Genomic DNA, 20523 nt, shown 5'->3' on the forward strand with positions numbered 1-20523 from the left:
AAGTTATGATCAGCATAATCAATTTTGCTCTACCAACAAGGAACTTCACGAAATGCAAACACACTCTCATCTCCACTCTTTCTCTCTTTCATGGAAGACAGGTGAAGAGACAGACGACGTGAGTTACAGTGACAGTGTTTTTTATTTTATGATGTTTCAATCTCATTCCATAGTTTTTAGGCAATTTCAGGATAATTTATAAATTTCGTAACTTTAAATAGCAAAATGCACATCATATTAGCATTAACACATTCAATTTTATTTTCAATATTAGCAATACTATTAGTTTATTTTTTTAAACAGTAAATGTGTCAACTCAACTGAAATCATCAGAGGTAAGAATGAAGATTTTCAGCTCAATGATTGAAAATGCATTAGAAAATGAAAATTGATACAACCGAATGCGATTATACTTAATTGTCTAGAATTTCAAGGCGTGAGAAAATAAAATTTTAAATTTTTATAGAATTTCAATTTATCCAACCCCAATAATTCCAACTCCAGATGGGGTTGGTCTTGGTAGCGGTGGTAACATCAAAGTGCATTCTTCACCTGATCCATCATCATCTGGACAAACACAGGTTCGTGATCGAGGACCAGACGGTAAACATAGATGTTTACAGCCTCCATTACGGATTCTACATGGATTACTCATCGCCGGACAAGCTTCGGCCATAGCCACTATACCATGAAGCCGTCCATTTGATCCTTTAGGTATCATTAAGGTTTCTTCTTTGCCTCCATTGCGACCAACTCTGTGAACATTATTCCTATCAAAAGAGCAAAACGTTAAAAAATTATTAATTATTTATCTAGAATATCGACTCTGACTTATACAACTAAAGTTCTACTGAAAATTATACAAACGATCTATTAATTTTTATCAATCTTTTCAATCATTCACAGCGATTCGGTGGTAAATATTTATATTTCAACTCACGTTTCCCAATCTGTCCAAAATATGTAATCTTCAACAATGGCCAAGTCGAAGGGATAACCAGAAGTGTAATGGACTAGTCTACGTTTAGAACCATAAAGATCAATACACTCGATCCTTTTGAGACCAGCATCGGTCCAACACAGTTCATTGGTCATATAGTCGATAGCAAGCATATTTGGCAGTTTAACAGCTTCAGAAACAAGAACCACTCTTCCAGTACCATCCATATTTGCCATCTCAATTTTTGGTGCTGCTCTATTCCAATCAGTAAAGTACATTTTACCTAAACCTGGATGGAGAGCGATTCCTCTAGGATTGACCAAATCTTCGCTGATTAAAGTTCGTACAGAGGATCCATTTAATCGAGAAACTTGAATAGCTCTCTTCAGCGAATCAGTCCAATATATGTTACGACTTATCCAATCTATAGCTAATCCTTCTGGTGAAATTAAGCCAGTAAGAATTGTTATGTCATGAGATCCATTGAGACCAGCTTTTGATATAGCTTTGTCAATAATGTCTGTGTAATAGAGTGAGCCTTTTGCACAATCGAAAGCAATTCCAACTGGTAAATTATTGTTCAACACGAAAAGAAATTCACCCTGACGTCCAGGTGCCATAGGTAGACGAGCAAAAGACATTCCTTGGACAGCAACTAAATAAGGTCCATCGTACCGATTGTTTGGTGAACAATCGAGTCCATCTCCGGAAAAGCCATTATTACATCGACATTTGTATTCACGAGTTGTTGGAGAGAAAACACATTCAGCATCTCGATGACATTGATATGGATAATCTCGACATGATGATGAAGGTACACAAGTGTAACCATCGCCAATATAACCGGATAGACACATACAACGATAACCCAACTCTATTGGATTGTAATTACAAGCAGCATGAGATCCACAAGTATTCAAAACATTACATGGTATTTGAGTGGATTCACAGTTTTTACCATCACCTTTGAAACCTTTATTGCATTCACATTTAAATTGCTTCTCCTCTAAATTGAATTTACATGTTGCATCTGCATGGCAATTTTTAACAACATTGCAAGGAGCCTTATCGTTCGAAACACAAGTGTTCTCAATCATGGCGAAACCTTGAATACAAGTACATCTTCCACCGTCAACAATTTCTGGTAGTGGGTCACACTTGGATGAAGCCGGACAATCAGAGTCTTCTTTACAATCTGATATAATTGCACAAGTACGTCCATCTCCAGTGTATCCTTCATTACAAATGCACTTAGTTTCACCGTTGGGTAAGTCATTACAGACAGCATTAATATCACATATTTTACTTGTAAAGCAGTTTTCAATTTGCTTTGGCTCGGCTAAATCAATAATTAAAAAATTTATAATTAATGGAAAATGATTTACTAATTCATTAATTTTTTCTCTATAATGTAAACTTACTTGTTCTGATACAGGTGTAACCATCGCCATAATACCCTTGTTTGCAGACACAATATCCAACTCCAGAATTGCTTGTTTTACATTGTCCGTTCTCCCCACAATTGGCATCACTCGAACAAACTTTTCCAACCAATTCACAAACCAAACCATTACCAGTAAAGCCTGGATTGCAAACACAACCATATTCTCTAGTGACTGGATTAATGGCACATTGAGCATTACGATCACAACGTAAATCAGCTGGACAAGCATTAGGTGATCCTGGTTGACCTAAAACGGAACGACAAATGATTCCGTTACCAGTAAAACCTGGTAAGCAAATGCACTTTTTGGATCCATCAGCAGAAGGTAAACAGTCAGCATTAGGATCACAAAATTTATCACCACACATTGAATCTATTTTTCAAAAATGAAATAAAAAATGGATAGCAATTAAAAGACTGAAAATCTGATAAATCACCAATTTGAATAACCACCTTGAGGTCGACATCGGTATCCATCACCGACAAAACCATCATTACAAATACAGCGATAGTTTCCTGGTTGATTTTGGCACCGAGCATCTTTATGACAGCGAGATTGGTTTGTCAAACATTCATCTATATCTGTAAGGGGCAAAAAATTAGCAAAAAATTTGACAAAAGTATACAGAAATAGCTTACCTAAACACAATGGTCTGACACTGTTTGGATCAGATTGGTCATCACTTCGAAACCCTGGATTACAAACACAACGATAATTTTCCCCGTCAACTACACATTGACTGTTAGCACCACAAACTGCGTTACCATTTTTACAAGGATTGTCATCTGGAATTACAAAGAAACAACAGATATTAATCTTCAATTTTCACCGTTCACATAATTTTTTCATCCGTATTTTTGTGAAGAAACCTCACCTGGTGGCACAACCGAATATTCAGCCGTAAATCGAATTGGATCTTGAATTGTTCGCACATCAATATTATACCGATTTGCTGAGATTTTAATTGTTTTAACTTGTTGATCTTTTGGTGCATAAGCGCATGACGTGAACTGAATTTCCTGTTCGATTGAAATGGGTATATCCATGGAAGCTCCAGTGAGTCTATATGAACGACCTGATGAGCTAGTGAACATTCCTGGTTCTTTAGAAGCATAAACTTCAATTGCATCATCAAATTCAACTCTAGAGCCCATTGGAATGGCTGGTAAATTTCCTGTTATTACAATATCCATCTTAAGATTGCCGAAAACATCAAGTCCAAGATAACGCTCAATAACAGTCACTTGTTCCCCGGTCTGAGGAAAAGTTATTCTAGCAGTTCTATTGAAAACTCCGCCTGTCAAACTGAACCCATTTACAGTTCCTGGTTGTCCTTTTGCAAATAACCAACCAATTAGGTCAGTTAACGGAATCAATGATTGAAAATCACTGGGTTGTATGTTTTGCAATCGACTGATTGTTGTGTAAATTTGACCTGAGTTAACGTCAGCATAGACATAAATGTCAGCGTCTCCGATTTTTTGGTCATTAATTGTTCCATGAACCTGGCCTACCAAACGAATTGGTGATGTATCTAATGTGTCTAATTATTCCAGTATAGAAGGAAAAAAAGAATAGATTAGTGATAGAATGATGTCAATAGACCTTTGTTCAAGAGGTTCTTCATAAGTTTCCCTCTTGGATAAGATATTGTAAATAAGACTTAATTATAATCAAGAACACATTTGAAGAGTATTTTTCTACTCTAACATGAGATCTATGAAGTAAAAATTATCTTCATGTCAAGACTGTTCGTATGTTAAAATCTTACCTGATTTAATGCACTGTCTTCCATTACCAATAAAACCTTCTTTACATTTACAGCAAAAGCCAGTTGAATATTGTTCACAGTGCGCTTCAGGTGGACAAGGATCAAAAGTTGTTTCACATCGATCCATAACGTCTGATGGTGTAACATCAGATTCACGAGATGATGAAGGTCGATCTGGTTCAATAACACCTCCAGAAACACCAAGTTTACCAATACGGAATATGAAGATTCCCGCTTCTTTAATATTAGACATTCTGTATAAGTAATTCAGTATTAGATAACATGCTTCTATGGTTGAAATTATTCAATATGACCTACCTATCTAAATTGAGAGTCCTACTGGTTCCTGAGACATCAAGAGGATAAAACTGGTATCCATTCAAGTCAATAAATCCGACTTGCGCTAAGGCAGGTTCACGAGCTTCTTTAGTATCACTTTTAGCCCATGTTATACCTTTTTGAGGGTAAAGGAAGAATGCGTATGATTCCTTGCCGTCTGTCGCAATAACAACTTGAAATGTATTTTTCTGTGTTGAATAAATCATGTAAATAAAATTAGTCCTGGAGTAACAACAAGTGTTGATAGACAACATTACATACTTTTTCATTGTTAGGGTCAACAAAAGTCAAATTGTTTCGGTATGGACCAACATCAACCCAAGTTGCGATGAATAGACTGTTAGCTTGAAAGTTTAAGCCAGATGTAAATACTGAACTGATGTATCCATTGGCAAGGTTCAACTGATCAGGATTTGTTGTTTGTCTACAAAAAAGGTACAATCAAAAATACTCAATAAATTGTTTTGGTTCCAATAATATTTTCAAGAATGTTACCGATAATAAACTTTTCCTGTAATCCGAGTATCGATGTCAGCATAAAAAGGAGCAATCATAGGAATACTTAAAGGCAAAGCATAGTTAAGGTAGTTAGCAGCATCAGACAGGAATGATATAACTCCATTGATACTGACCTGAAAAGGGCAAGAAAATGAAATTTAAAAGCTCACAGGATAGTTAATAAATAGATGAATTGAAATTGGTTACTTACAAAAAGGAAATCATAAGATCTTTCAAAAAGGATTACATTAGAAGAAAGTTTAATCTGTTGAGATGATCCTTCATCTTTACCAGTCAACACTTCGTCATCTGGTCCTGCAAAGGGAAATAAATCTTGTCTCGTAATCCCATTGGCTAAATTGATTGTCAAACAAATGGCAATAACGAAAACAATTTTGGCCTGTAAATTGGCCATTGAATTGATTAATAAATAATATAAAAGATGGGGAAGCTCAGAAATTTGAAAAAATCTAATGTTGAATGAAAAACATGGAAACAGTTGAAAGTGAACAAAATTGCTGTATCAATGATTCAAGTGGCCATTAAGAAATGTTATTTCTTCTCCTTCTTGCTCTTAATTATCTTTCTTCTTCTCAATATTTCTCTTGTAATTAAATTGATCATCTTGACAGTATCTTTCGAAAGTTAAGGTTCAATTTGAACGAGAGGTTATCATGACAACAGTTAACTATTCGCGATTAGATTTGTAAAAGGTCTTAATATTTACATTAAACCAATTTGTAAACTCAAATCTATGGAAAAAATCAATCAATCCTTGATCATTTCACTTATTTTGTTTAGATTACCCCATGCATCAAGATTTCCTCTCTTGTTTACTACAATCTGTAATCTAAAATAAGCTCAAGCTGATCAAATCAACACAAGCAAAAATATTGAATCAATTTTACTCTTACAGTAACAATCAAAACTATTGTAATCACAAAAGCTCCAGCGAAAGATAATCTTCAAGATTTTTTCATCATCACGGTAAAAACTACCATATGATCAATCAATATTCAAATCAAATGTACTCCAAAATTATGAGCTTGCATGAGCTTTTCATCTGTTGCATCTCATAACATTTTATTATCTTTGGAAATTGTTTTATCGTTCAGCCAATTTATTCAATCTACCCTCCGTTGTGATCTTGGATTAATCTGATTAAATTGATTCGCCATTTAAATCTGTTGGTTGAAAATACCAACTTTACTTGATTTATTATAACTCAAACTAACCTTCTCATCTATTTACATGTAAATGTTCAATATGACTTATTAGTCATGATTTACCTTTAATCTAAATTCATTTCAATTTTTGACTTTTTTCACTTTCTCTCGTTTCATCTTCCAACTTCACCAATAATGACTCTGACTAACATTCAACACTTTATTCACTCATAGTTCATCATCATGAACTTAATGAATCATAATTAGTTTTGACCTGATAAGTCATCTTACAATCATTCTCGTTTGTTTAGAACCAACTTTCATATGAACACAACCAACATTCAAAAGAGTAAAACCGGCTGACTGTACAGACACAGAGCTTTCAAAACAACAAAACCAGCGTTCAAATGACCAAAACCTACTTTCATAAGACAAAAACTCTCGAGTTAAAGAGTTACTTTACTCAGAGTATGCAAAGAGGATTATCACTGATTTTTCCAATGAACTTCCATTGAAGATGGTAAATTACAATTAATAAGTCAAAATTTATCAAAATGTTAACTTATATTCCAAGATGTCTCAGAAAAGAAGCAATTAACAATCGACGAAACAGTCTACACCCTGAATAAAGATGCTTCTTTAACTCGAGAGTTTTTGTCTTATGAAAATGAGTTTTGGTCATTTGAACGCGGTTTTGTTGTTATGAAAATTCTGTGACTTTACAGTCAGCCGGTATTACTCTTTTGAATTCTGGTTTTGTTCATATGAAAGTTGGTTCTAAACAAACGAGAATGATTGTATAGTAAACTATGAAAAACCCTTATTTTTACCTTTTCCTATTCATTTCACCATATGAAGCTACTGAATAAGGAACCTCTGGTATTCCTTAATATTTCTACATATCATTAGCTTCCTCTCGTTGTTACAAAACTGGTGGTAACATTTGTTTACCTCTCCGACTCATAGTTCATGAGAAAACCTCAGTTTCTCCATGAACTATGAACCCTCAAAAGTCCTAGGGAAAGTGTCCACTGTATCTCAACCAATCAACCTAATAACTTAATCCTTCTTTTAATCATTTACTATTCACCTATTCTAACTTACTAAAACACCCAATTTCACCCCTTAAAGCTAGAAGCTATTTTGACCCTTTTAATTTACTTAAAGTTGAATTGTCAATTGCTTCTTCATCATCTTTAACAATTCTGAATAAACTTATTTAAATTGAATATTTTGACTTCGTGTCTGTTTGGTCTGAATATTGACCGTGTGTTTTGTTTCATTTGATTCATCTTTAACCTTATTAAATTCACCATCATAACCAACAAAATCCTTTCGCCTCTCACAATGTAAAACTCACGAACTTTATAAAAAAATGTCGTTATGAAATGAATAGTTAACTGCAAATCATGGACAATAATTGAATTCAGCATCAACTCTCTGCAACCTGTATCTGGTCAGATCAAAACTCAAGCGAAGTCCTTCATTGTGATAGCACAATGAAATAATTCAACGCAATAGAAACTTTCTCAATATTACAATTTACGGAATAATTTAATAGATTCAATAAACAGATGTAACAGCGTCGATTCATAATCTTTTTATAATCGTGAATAACAAGCTGTAAAAAATCGCCAAACAAAATGTTTGGATTTGTAAAGATGCATCCACTAAATTGTTAACTGATCACAATATTTTATTGCAAATTTATTGTTTTAAGACTGGTAATTATGATGGCAATTTGTTTATAATGAATATTTCAAAGACTAAGTGATATCATCATGAAATACATATGAATGAATATCATGAAATCTCTTAGACTCTCATAATATGACAACTCTAATTAAAGCTCCAAGCTTGATAAATAAACCTTGTGATTAAGCAGTAAATCTAGAGTAGATAATCATTTTAACAGGCGATAGTAACTAGATTACAAAGAATAGACAATGAAAATGAATTGATAGATAGGATTCGCTTATTTTATATGTAGATACGTTTCATTGTTTGTTTCACAAATTGTCTTAGTTTTCATTCGAAATTCTTTGAAATTGTTCAACTTTAGCGCTCAATCAAAATGTTCAAATCAACCAACATTTTAAGGAGCTCAGTTTCGTTACTTCGTCAACCGTTAAGCTGTAAAGATGTGCTCAAATTACAGTCACAATGGATTCCAACAGCAAGTTTGTCAGCAACAGCAAATAGTGAACAATTTAAAAGTGATGTTTTGATTATTGGCGGTGGCATAATGGGTTTATCAACCGCTTTCTGGATTAAACATTCAAGTCCTTCAACTTCAGTGACTGTCATTGAAAAAGATCCAAAGGTTTGTTTGTCCATCGACCAAATCTTCTGAACAGCGAAATGTTAACCAAAATTCTCAAATTGTCTTGCACCAGTATACGACCTGTTCAACGACTCGAGCTGTCGGTGGAATCCGATCACATTTTTCTCTTCCAGAAAATATTAAATTATCCTTGCACAGTTTTGATTTCCTTACAAAAATCAATGATTATCTTAACGTTGATCCAGATGATTTGATAGATATTGGGTTAGTTCGCAAGGGTTACTTGTATTTGGCGACTGAAAGCGGTGTTGATACTTTAGTCAATAATCATAAAATCCAAAAATCGTGTGGAGCTTCAGTTGAGCTTCTTGACCCACAACAGTTATCGGTTCGATGGCCTTGGTTAAACACCAATGGCATTGCTGCTGGTTCTTATGGATTCGATAAAGAAGGCTGGTTTGATCCTCATCGGTTGTTGATGGCTTTCCGTGCAAAAGCTTTAGCATTAGGAGTGAAATACGTCCATGGGGTTGTAACTGATTTTTCTTGCTCTTGCAAAACACCATCATGTAAAGTAAATGGAGCCATTGTTGATCATATCAAGCAAAATTCTCAAGCCATTTACTCAGCAGAATCAATTGTCATAGCTGGAGGATCAGAATGTGGTGCTTTGTCTAATAAACTCGTATCACAAAATGCAAAAAGCATTTTATGTCCAGTTAATCCAAGGTTGGTCTAAATTTTTTTTCAGTCGATCTTCTTTTGTAGAAATTTTATCTTTTGAATTATAATTCATGTCTTTTGATGACTTTCGTAAAAAAGTTTGGTCCAATTTCAACCTTTGCTGGTTCTCCAATTTATTAATTTCTTGCAAGCTTGTAACAAGTTAGCCAAACTACATAATTAACCAAGAAAATTTCCTTCTGGAAATTGGAAGAATATTTCAGCATCATTTACAGATCTGAATGTGTAAATCAACAAATTCGACTTGAATATTCAACAGCTAGATCAGTCTGTTTATCCTGCTGGCCAGAGCCGAACCATCTATGGGTGTTTTAAGCTTCAGTTGAAATAAAAGACCATATTTTAAGAAAGTCTATTTCTTTTATCAGCATTGACTTTAAATGAAATCTGATATCTTTAGTTAATTTCATTGGGATTATGAAGATATCTGGTTATATTATAACTTATTAATTTTGGTAACAATTCTGTTTAATCTCCCAAGGAAGCGTTATGTATATTCATTTAAATGCGAAACTTTGAATGGTCAAAATTTTCCAATGCTCATTGATCCATCAGGAGTTTATTGTCGAGGGGATGGAGATAACTATATAACTGGATTATCACCAGAAGAGGTAAATTAAATATAAACCATCTATTGGACAATATATACAAGTCTTTTGATTTTCTTGTTTTCCATAATCTACATTAGTCCGAAGAGCCACAAACTACTGATTTTGAGGTTGATTATGACTTCTTTGATCAAAAAATTTGGCCTCAACTGGCAGAAAGAGTTAAACCATTTGAATCCATTAAAGTACTTTCAGCTTGGGCAGGCTATTACGATTTCAACGAACTAGATGAAAATGCGATCATGGGCCAAGATCCTGTTTGGTCAAATTTATACTGGTTAACTGGTTTCAGTGGACATGGAATTCAAATGGGCCCAGCAGCTGGAAAATGTATTTCCGAGTTAATTTTGAATGGTAAATATAGTACAGTTGATTGCAGTCGATTCAGATTCAACAGAGCGATCGAAGGTGAAAAATTATTAGAAGTAAATATCATTTGAATGTAAACAAAGGCAACAGGTGAAACTGAAAATAAACTAAATCTTTTTTACTGTTGAAGAAGCTTATTTACATTGAACCATTTTTGATCTTGTTAACAGATTATCAAACATTATTAATTCACAATATAACAGATTAAAGAGTCAAATGGTTAATTCACGAGAAAAATAAACTCAATATGATTAATCTTGTCAGAAACCTTATGTAACCAGGGACCGAGCAATAATTTACTATATTTTGGTAAATTAATACCTTTTGCATTTTCAAACGGATTTTAAGTGAAGACATTTTTGATTTAACTGTGAACACGATGATTCACTAGTTGTGACGCACGCATTTTAACATGTTTTTTGATGAAAGTAAACGCTATTTTACAAAGCTGAAACAACTGATTATATTATAATAAAATTTTCAAAAATATGATCCAAAGTTGACTCTTAACAGCATCAGTGATGTTGAAAACTCTAAAAGAAACTGATAAAAATAAAATCAGTTTTTTTCAAAATATTTCCTTGTCGACAGTACTCACAATCAGCACAAATTTTTTCGTTATTAAACCATAATCTCCAATCTGGATGCCATTCGTTGGCAATATTATTCTGTTGAAGATCTCAATCATCTGGAATGACAAAATTGTTATCCGTTAAACTGGGTAAAATCAGAAAGTCTAAAAATCTTAAATGTAAGTTTACTTTTAACTTCATGGCTGTAGTCGTTTTACTTTTACAATACATTCGATGCCACATTGGGTAAAGTCTGTCAACCTGTGGATTTCAAAGAAAAAAATGATTTACAGTTAAAAACGAATCAAGATGGAGGCAAACCATAATTAACTGATCAGCATGCAAAGATTGAAATGAAAACCTTGTTGGTAAATGCAGCACAAAAGAAGCTGATCGCCAAAATATCTGATATAATCATAAATCCAAGCCAAGTAATGAGAAAGTCCATCACAACGCTGTGATTACCAGTAAATAGACCAAAGTGTAAAAACCAACAAGACATAAGAGCGATTCCGTTGTAAAAAAACAAAACAATAAAACGGATTTCTCTAAAAGTTGAATCAATTTTATTAAACAACCAAAGAGTTTGTCCGATAATACAATTTAAATCTGTACAATTCCTCTTGTCATTAACCTGAAGCAGGAAACCGGTGGCATTTGTTATCGACTTTATATGAAAATAATGAAGACCCACATAAATACAGCAAATTGAACTATAACAGATCGCTTGAGCAGCAAGAAATATCACAGCCGTTGTAAGTGTAAAACTCCATGGAATCGCAAAGAGCATTGTTTTGAGTGAATAATTGTTATAAAGGTTGCAAAAAAGCTCAAAATTATAAAGAAAGGTAATGAACGGAATCATCAGTGGAGTGATCATGTTATGAAAGGCACAGATCAAGTAAATAAAACGGCAAAAGGGTTTCTTTTCAAGTCCAACAAAGGGAAAATAAGAAAACCCATTTTTGATCACAACTTTCAAATCAGAAGCTGCAGAAATGAATCCATAATTATTTTCCTTTATCACAGCCAATTCATGAACAATGTACATAGGAGTTAGTCCAACAAGAACGACTAATAGCAAGACATTCCTGTCTTTCGAGTCCAACAATGGATCGCCTAAATAAATGGCCGTTTCATAACTAACACTGAACAGCAAAATGATTCTTACGAGGTTCACTAGTGAAGCAATGCGAAGCAGTAAATTACCAAAGTCAATTTTCTGTCTGATTTTGGTAATTTTGTCGACACTCTGTTCAAACCCATGTCTTAATGTTAAGGTAAAGACGACTTGTTTTTCCTGTGTTTCAAGTGATTTGAACGCAAGCTGTTCACAATCGTAATTGTGAAGCCTTTTATCAAAGTTTAATTGAACTGCTTTAATAAAATCATAAGCAAATGCTGTTAAAGGAGAGTTGAAAAATTTTAGCATTTTTGCTTCTTAAAGTTGATCTGAGAGTTGCTTCAATGAGCAATGAGCTAAGTTTGAAATGAATTTTACTTTTGACTCTTCAGGTTAACTTTTGTTTACCAAAGTCATTTTGAATGCGTTTAATCATCTCAAGATCACCTAATAAAATATCGATCAATGTGTAAATATCAGTAGAATCATTCTGTGTTTCTTTTTTTCTATTGATCAACTAAATTCATTCTGATTAACTTTGCATGCAAGTGGTGATTACCAATCTAACTTGGATAAAATTATGAAACTAAAATTCATCATTGTACAGATAAATATTTTTCAATCAATTTCATTTCTACTTGATGAAAGTATCAAACCTTAAAGATTTATGACACGAAATTTTCGAGAATTTGGAAATTTTTGCCTGAATAAGTTCAATTCGCTTTCTGAGGAAACAATTTTACCCCACAAAAGTCCTTCTAATGATACAATTTAATTTAATTTTATATGAGTTTCTTTTATAGCATTTAACTCTGTTTTAAATGTCATAGGATAAGAGATTCAAAGGTTACGCGAGAAAATATTGATTGAAAAATATATCGAATTGGGTTGAAAGAAGTTTTTGAAAAAATTAAAATTAGGAATTAAATGGCCTTGCATTTAATAGTCTTTATGGAGCTTTAACATATTCTAATATTCAGTGGGTTAATCAATCAAGAGTTGATTCTATCAATCAGGATATTCAATTAAATGTTTGAAAAACGTATTCTTTGAATCATCACTTACTCTTCGTATGAGTATCATCTTACAATTGTTAATTACAAAGTGTAGTAGCAATTTCAATTAAAAGTGACATTTCAACTTGAAAATTTCAAGTTCAGCTGAAATCTCAGTTACTATTATGGCTGTGCTCTGAACAATGTTTAATGTTTAGCCATTAGATGATATCAGTTTAACTTTAATCTGGATTTTGAATTCAAAGATGATAAGAATTATTCAATTCAGAATTAGATCTTTTTCTCAATGCTGTCATTCACATGGTTTTATTGAGAGTTTATCGGATCTGGAGTTATTTACTTGAACTGAGTCTTTTTTCAAATAAATATTGTATTTAGTGTTGATTGAAATGAATGAAATCAAACGATGAATTAATATATTGAAATGAGATTTAATGATAAATTGATGAGCTTTTAAATCTGTTATAGCTTTGTTTGAGAATACAAATTTACAAAAAAACGGAAAAAACAATGGATACACTTTTGGCAAAATAAACAACCATTATAAATCAATGATTAGAAAGAAAAATAATCATGATACTTAAGAATTCAACGAGATAATTTGTTTGAAATCAGTAGAAAATAATTTGTACTGAAAATGGCGTTAAAAGTTTGAAAAAATTCACAAAAAAACAAGTCGATTTAAACAATTTTGACAAAATAATCCTTTAAATGATAGCAATTAAATTACAATTGAGTGTTGCTCAAAATCTCCTGAATCCATCTGTAGAATGAAAAGACAAAGAAAAATAAATGAAAATCACTATTTGGTGTAAAAAAGGAATAAAATGAAATACAATTTGAACCAGAAAATAAATTCAATTGGATAGTCTAATAGTCACTGATGGAAAACAAATAACAAAAGATGAAAATGCACTGAATTTCACAAATGTCAATATTCAAAGTAAACCTTGAATTTCATTCTGTTTGGTATCAATTGTATTTCATAATAAACCATTATTCAATGAGTCACCTTGAAGCCGATTCTTGGTTTAAAGTTTTAAATAATATTGTATTTTGACCCGGATGCGAGAGTTGAAATATTAATCCAGCTTCAGAGGAATCAATGGAACCATCAGTTACTAATTGTACTTGATAACCAAGAATAGGAAGGCTTTGAAGGGCTGCCGTATCATTGCTTTCCTTGAATCGATATAATACTTTTTCTTTGACCACAAACCAAGCTTTTTTCCAGCTCTTTTTGTAGTTCTTTTTGTACATCAAATAGCCACTGATTGAACAATTTTTATCATCAGCAGAGACCTGAAAGGATGAAAAAAAAAATACAATGAAAAAGTGTGTTATTAAGGTTAATAATAAAAGGTTGCCTTGCGATTCAATTGATTTCACAAGGTAAGAGTTTTACGCAAAAAATATCTTTTTAATGATGTTATTGATAAATTAAAAGTGATTCACCATTTTAAAATTGTCATCTAATGCTAATTTACGATCGATTAAGTGAGCTTTTGTATTGTGTGTGTGAGATAATTTCTCGAGCAAACAAAAAATGTTCAACAATCACGTAAAATTATAGTCCAACTTGAATTACTGATCCAGAAAGAAAGGTAATTGTGAATTTGTTGAAATATCGGTATAAAAACAATAAGGAATCAACTTTTTGAGGAAAAGTGATTATTGAGTTGAATATCTGATGTGAATATTGTATAACTTAATCAGCTTTATAATCATGATCTTGATTTGTGTCAGTAAGAATTGCACTTGCACTAGTTAAATTAGGTTCCAATTGTACCCAATTAATGGATACATTTTGAACAAGAAATTATCTTGGAAAGATTATTCAATCTAATGGATGTTTATGAAAAGTAAAATGCAAATGTCATCGATATGAAAGATTAATCGAATCGTTTGTGAGATTTTTTTTCTGTAACAGAAATCAGAAAATAATGAATAAACACAAACAAAGGAGCAGCATTTATTTCAAGGATGAACAGGGAAAAACATCATTTAAATGAGCCGTTTCAATTTCCATGTTGATTGTTTCCATTGAAATTGTTTATCGACTTTTTTTACTATAACTCAATGGATCCATTAGAAAGCTAAAACATAAACATTTAGCTAAGGAATTTGCACTAATTTTGATCTAAATTGGTTGTAAATATATTATTTTAGGATATAATAACATTGCTTTGTTTGAATATGACTACGAACTGGCCAAATATAATACAAGTATTCAGAGTAATTATACACCAAGAATTCTGTCCTTGAAATTTACATGATTAAATTAATGGATTTTACTTTCCAATGCAATTTAGCTCTGACATTGGAGCATGATTTTCACAAATTACTAGGAAATGTTTAGAAGAGTGAATAACATCATTTAATTGGCATTTTCTTGCATTAAACGGTAAACAACTAACCTCTTTTAATCGTTGAGGAAGAGATTTTCTTCGACCAGAACTTCGTAAGCCTAGAGGTATACGAACAAATTGTGCCTTTAAATTGTCTAGGTCAAAATTGGACGGAGTAACAGTTGATCCTGTTGAGGTTGCACCATTGGAGTTAACAGAGCCACTATCATCAACCAAATCATCATTAACTTCATCAGAAGAAGCACCGTGATCACGAAGAGCCGTTGTCATTGAGATTGTTAACTTTTTAGTCATTTGATCTTGTAATACTGGGAAACATTGATCACAAACACGAGCCGCTCTAAACTTCAAGTACCTTAAAGGAGCTTTGTTGGATGAACAATCATTACAGACAACTTTACCACAAGCCCGACAGTGATGACGACGGAAAGTAACCGTAAACTCAGCCGAACAAATTTGACACATGGTAACTCGAGTATCAGGTATCCAAAGAGGCGCCTCAAAACCCAAAAGTACTTGATCGCCCACTCTGTCCCCATGTGAACTTGTGTTAAAGGTATTTCGACGAGTCTCGTAATCTTTGATGGCCTTTTTAATTGCTTCAATCCAAGATGCACATTCAGCTGGAGTTTTGGCAGCCACACTTATTGATCGAGACGGCGAAATTATGCTAAATTCATTTTGAAATTGTTGATGATCAGGAACTTGGACTCGCATTCCTTCCAAGGAAAGTTCATGGTTTAGCTTGTAAACAGTTCCTTGTTGTAATGCAGTCAAATAAATGAGACAGTCATTGCATAGAAGAAATAATCGGGGTTGAGGTTCATGGCGAGATAATTTATCTAATTCTCCGTCTTTTAGTAAAACTCGGCCAGGTTTGATTATCTCGTAAGAGCGAACCAGTGAAGTTTGAATTTTCAATAGCTTTGAAGAGCTATCACCTTTACGAACAAAATCATTGGCAAAGTCTGCAATTTTACTGACCAATTCAATAGCGGCAAGTGTATCTTTGTAGTCGGGATGATCTTCGGTTAAATAAGTCTGATATTTTTCCAATATTAATTTATATTGCGGTAATCTTTGAACTGGTTTGTGCATATAATGGCGGACTAGCAATTTATTGCATCGATCAGTTTTCTCGAACTCTTTTAAGGCATCAGCAAGACCTTGAATTGGTAGAGAAGAAAAAAAAGAATAAATTAGAGCGATAGTTAATTGATTGGTTGGATGCAAATCACAATTACGCATAATGCTATTAACCTCGATATTGATAGAAAAAAATAAACGATTATTTTCATCTTGATAAGGATAAAAATGACACTTTTGATGTCAAAAAATGAGTGAAATTTTCATCACACGCAAAGAGGTTCACAATATTTTGAATCATTTGATTGAAAATATAAAAATTGTAAGGAAATGCTATTTGTTTCCAAGCAGAAAGTATTAGGTAAAAAAATGAAACAAAGGTTAATTTTGAAATAATAATAGCGAGAGTTTTCCCTTTATGATTTTCATGATGATCATCATATTTCATTATTTTCACGCAAATGAGATTGAACAATAGAAAGTGTAAATCCAATCAAATGGTGATGAGAAATAATGATGATGACATATTAATACTAGGTTATGAATTGGCACTCACATCGCGTAATAACATAATAACAAGGGCTTATGATGAATAGATAGAGATGTACAGTAAAAATTAATATAAAAACTGTTGACAGTACAATATTCAATCAGTTAGAGTCAACAAATCTTTTTTTACTTTGATTAATCTGGTAAAGTTTATCGAGTAATTTATTTTTAATGCTATAAAGTATTAATTTTCAAAATAATAATTTCATGATTGAATGAATGACTAACAAGACTAGCATAAAGAGCCAACTTTATTGATTGGATGAGTTTAAATTTATACTGATAAGTTGAGGGTAAGATCTTGACATTTGAATATCAATATGAACATCATTAAATCCTCATCAAGATTATTTTTTATCCAAATGAAAATGTAAGTAAATCGACATAAAATTAATGTGTGAATATGTATAACAAGGATTGCCCTTGAGAGTGAATTTGAAAAACATAAAGGCTATAATTGCATTGTAAACAATGAAAAATAAACAATTAATCTATGCAATAATAATGATTGGTAAGTAAATTGCTTACCTGGATATTTTTTTGTTGCCTCTTCAAGAGTTGTAACCATGGAAGTAAACTCTTTTGTATAAGGAGCGTGAGGTTTTAGAAAAGGTCCCATGATAATGAGAACATCAGCAATTTTAGGATTACTTTCCCATTTATTAATCCGGTTTCTAAATTCTTCGGCCAACTGTTTGTGATACTCATGTAGTTCCGGAACATATCGAAATATTGAATTGATTATTTCCTCGGGAATGGAGTTACGGATGTGTTCACGAAAATCTAAGAGTAAAACCATATTATTGACAAAATCTTCCTCAGTTTTGGTTAATTCCTGGGCTACTAAGAATAACTTTCGTTCCTGGCGTTTTTTCATTTCCTCTTCAGGGTTGATGTTTTTGTCTCCTCCATCGATCTCAGTGTTTGTTGCAATAATAATTGAATTGGTAGATCCGATTGACCGAGAATCCGAGAATTCCTCTTCTGATGAAATAGGTGTATCTATAGTTGAATGTGGATGAAGGAAACTACCAATTGTGCCATTCACGGAAGACGATTTTCGTCGTAACTCGGGGGATATTGAGATATTATCTGATAGAGAGTCTTCTTGTTGTTCCTTGATTTTCCTTGATTGTGGAGGTGAAGCCTGTGAATAAGAAAAGAGTTAGATTAATATGCTGATTTTAAAAGGTAATTGAGGTTATAATCAACAAGTAGCAAGGAGTAACAATACGAACTGGATAAATTTTGATTTGAGCCATAATTATGTATAGATATTGATTTTAAAGGATAAGCTTAGAGTTGAAGTTGCTTCTGAACTTTTTGATGTACACACACGATCAAGTTGACAGAAAATGAAAAGAGTTTGAAAGAATACGTTGAAGCGAAACTGATTGATTGGTCTATTTTCTCGATCAGAAAATTAATAACAAAGTTGAATGAGTTAGATGAAAAAAAGAGGTAAATAAAAGATGTTATTAAAGAAACAAAGTGAGAAACAAGTGAATGACTAGAGTAAAGTAGTAATACTAATCAACTGATTTGATTTAGGTTGGATAACAAGTGAGTAATTTGCTTTCCCTACTCTTTCTTTCTCACTAACACTCAAAACAAAACTGAACATACTCCATTCAGTACTGTAAACTAAAATGAATGGTTAAATTATACAGAATAGATTGATTAACCTAAAACGTTCGGTAAACTAGCGACATTGCTCTCGATCAGCAATAAACAAAACCAAAACCGAAGATCCAGATGATACCAAAATGTGAGCGAGTACAAATACTCGAATTTCCTCATTTTAACTGAACTTTTGACGATGATCTAATAGAAGTAATTTACTAAACTTATGAAGTTTGATAACACAAAAACAGTCAACTGCTATCTTTGCCTTTATGGTTAAATATGAATACATGCTCATCAACTATCACAGCAAATATTATCTTTTGCCTGTTTACTTTTTGTCTTTTCTCTTTGAGCTGTTAAATACTTTATATCATTATGGTGATGATAAATTGTACCTTTTCCGGCAGACATTTTAATTGAGTTGTACATTTTGGTGAGCAACTCTTGTCAAGATGAGATGATTGCTTGATACCCGTTGATTCATTTTCTTTTGAGTTGGATTTTTTTAATGTTGCCGGCGGCGATGGAGAGGCAAACCGTAAATTCCGAAGATGAGCAGGCTTGACAGGTACAGGAGGTTTTGGTGTTGTGGCTCTAGGAGTTATAGAGCGTCGCAATTCACCGTCAACACCATTCAATGATCCGGTAGAAGAAATTACTGATGAAATTGAGCTTCGAGTTGAGGGTGGACCAGGAGCAGGACGACAAGGCAACCGTTGTTGAGTGTTAGTTGTTTTTGATACTGAAATTGATGATGTTGATGTAACACAGATTTGATGGCGATGTGAAGGAGAGGATGAAAGTGAATCTAAAAGGTCGCTTTGATGAGTAAGATTGTCACCATCAATAATAATATTGTTGTTGTTGTTTAATGTCAATAGAGGCTTAGGTCTGAGGGAAGGTTTGTTGTCACTTTTTTGACTCATCGATGGACAGCAAGTATCACTTTTATCACCATTTGAGCAATTGGTTTCACTGGTCCCTTCAGAGGTGAGACTAGACATTTTTTGACTTTTCTAGCCTGGATCACCAAGCAATACTCCCATTAAAAAGAAACATTTCAATCAGTTAAAAATTATGGCAAAAATGCAAACATACAATTGATAAACTTTTTAGCTATTAACCCATAACGCCATAGACTTGAGCTTAGCAATTCACACCTTCAAAACACAAAACGCAAAACAGCTCTATAGATGGCAGCATAAACATGGTGTTTTCTGGTTTAAAAGCTGCTTTTACCTCTGATAAATCGCAGCGATTTAATCGCTGTAATGATTTCACATTTTAATTCAATTTAGGGACCAGCTTTTTTCCACCACATCAACCTGTTTCATTCACCACTTTAGAGTGGCTTTTTTCCACCACTTTTTTTCCACCCAAATCAACCGAATTTTTGACCACTTTTACACCATCTAACACATCCTCTTTTGGGATATTATGGCGATTAATAGTGGTCAAAAATTCAGTTGATTTAAGTGGTGGATATGCTTATAAAAAATTGTTTGAAAATGTGGTGGAAAAAAGCCACTCTGAAGTGGTGGATGAAAGTGGTGGACAATTTTGTTGAGAAAAGTCTCACTAAAAAGTGATGATGTTTGATTTGGTTGATTTGGTGGATGTGTTAGATTGGTTGGTGGACAATATGTTGGACAATAGGGTGAAAAGACGGTAAATAAAAGTGGTGGATGAAAGTGGTGGATGAAAGTGGTGGATGAAAGTGGTGGATGAAAGTGGTGGATGAAAGTGGTGGATGAAAGTGGTGGATGAAAGTGGTGGATGAAAGTGGTGGATGAAAGTGGTGGATGAAAGTGGTGGATGAAAGTGGTGGATGAAAGTGGTGGATGAAAGTGGTGGATGAAAGTGGTGGATGAAAGTGGTGGATGAAAGTGGTGGATGAAAGTGGTGGATGAAAGTGGTGGATGAAAGTGGTGGATGAAAGTGGTGGATGAAAGTGGTGGATGAAAGTGGTGGATGAAAGTGGTGGAAAAATGTGGTGGATAAAGTGGTGGATGTGGTGG

General features: G+C 33.3%; 3 protein-coding genes and 1 long non-coding RNA gene across 5 annotated transcripts; 1 reads left to right on the forward strand and 3 right to left on the reverse strand.

Moving 5' to 3' along the window:
- Positions 1-194: 194 nt before the first annotated feature.
- Positions 195-5563, reverse strand: Ndg (Nidogen). Its single transcript, XM_015932606.3, has 11 exons — positions 5205-5563; positions 4991-5127; positions 4757-4919; positions 4475-4683; positions 4157-4410; positions 3260-3928; positions 3024-3170; positions 2838-2966; positions 2362-2757; positions 941-2279; positions 195-770 (listed from the first exon to the last, which is right to left on the reverse strand). The coding sequence occupies exons 1-11, from the start codon at positions 5406-5408 to the stop codon at positions 476-478; spliced, it is 3942 nt and encodes a 1313-aa protein (XP_015788092.2). The 5' UTR covers positions 5409-5563; the 3' UTR covers positions 195-475.
- Positions 5564-8143: 2580 nt separating this feature from the next.
- Positions 8144-10296, forward strand: LOC107365145 (FAD-dependent oxidoreductase domain-containing protein 1). Its single transcript, XM_015932613.3, has 4 exons — positions 8144-8482; positions 8556-9172; positions 9669-9798; positions 9876-10296. The coding sequence occupies exons 1-4, from the start codon at positions 8234-8236 to the stop codon at positions 10233-10235; spliced, it is 1356 nt and encodes a 451-aa protein (XP_015788099.2). The 5' UTR covers positions 8144-8233; the 3' UTR covers positions 10236-10296.
- A 269-nt stretch (positions 10297-10565) lies between these two features.
- On the reverse strand, positions 10566-10999 carry LOC149093647 (uncharacterized). Its single transcript, XR_016200278.1, has 3 exons — positions 10926-10999; positions 10763-10852; positions 10566-10707 (listed from the first exon to the last, which is right to left on the reverse strand). It is a non-coding gene; the product is annotated as an uncharacterized LOC149093647 (long non-coding RNA).
- A 2287-nt stretch (positions 11000-13286) lies between these two features.
- LOC107365146 (FYVE, RhoGEF and PH domain-containing protein 6) lies at positions 13287-19615 on the reverse strand. 2 transcript variants are annotated; one of them, XM_015932614.3, is made up of 5 exons: positions 18901-19615; positions 17408-18026; positions 15293-16410; positions 13888-14177; positions 13287-13638 (listed from the first exon to the last, which is right to left on the reverse strand). In XM_015932614.3, exons 1-5 carry the CDS (start codon positions 19507-19509, stop codon positions 13602-13604), a joined length of 2673 nt encoding a protein of 890 aa, XP_015788100.2. In that variant the 5' UTR covers positions 19510-19615; the 3' UTR covers positions 13287-13601. The 2 variants fall into 2 exon arrangements, with proteins under 2 accessions (XP_015788100.2, XP_015788102.2); XM_015932616.3 differs by lacking the exon at positions 18901-19615 and adding an exon at positions 18118-18583.
- Positions 19616-20523: the final 908 nt, after the last annotated feature.

Source organism: Tetranychus urticae, chromosome 3 (assembly GCF_039701765.1).
Source record: "Tetranychus urticae isolate SD_2017Ah chromosome 3, NJAU_TeUrti_SD_1.0, whole genome shotgun sequence".
In the NCBI taxonomy this organism is placed as follows: Eukaryota; Metazoa; Arthropoda; class Arachnida; order Trombidiformes; family Tetranychidae; genus Tetranychus; species Tetranychus urticae.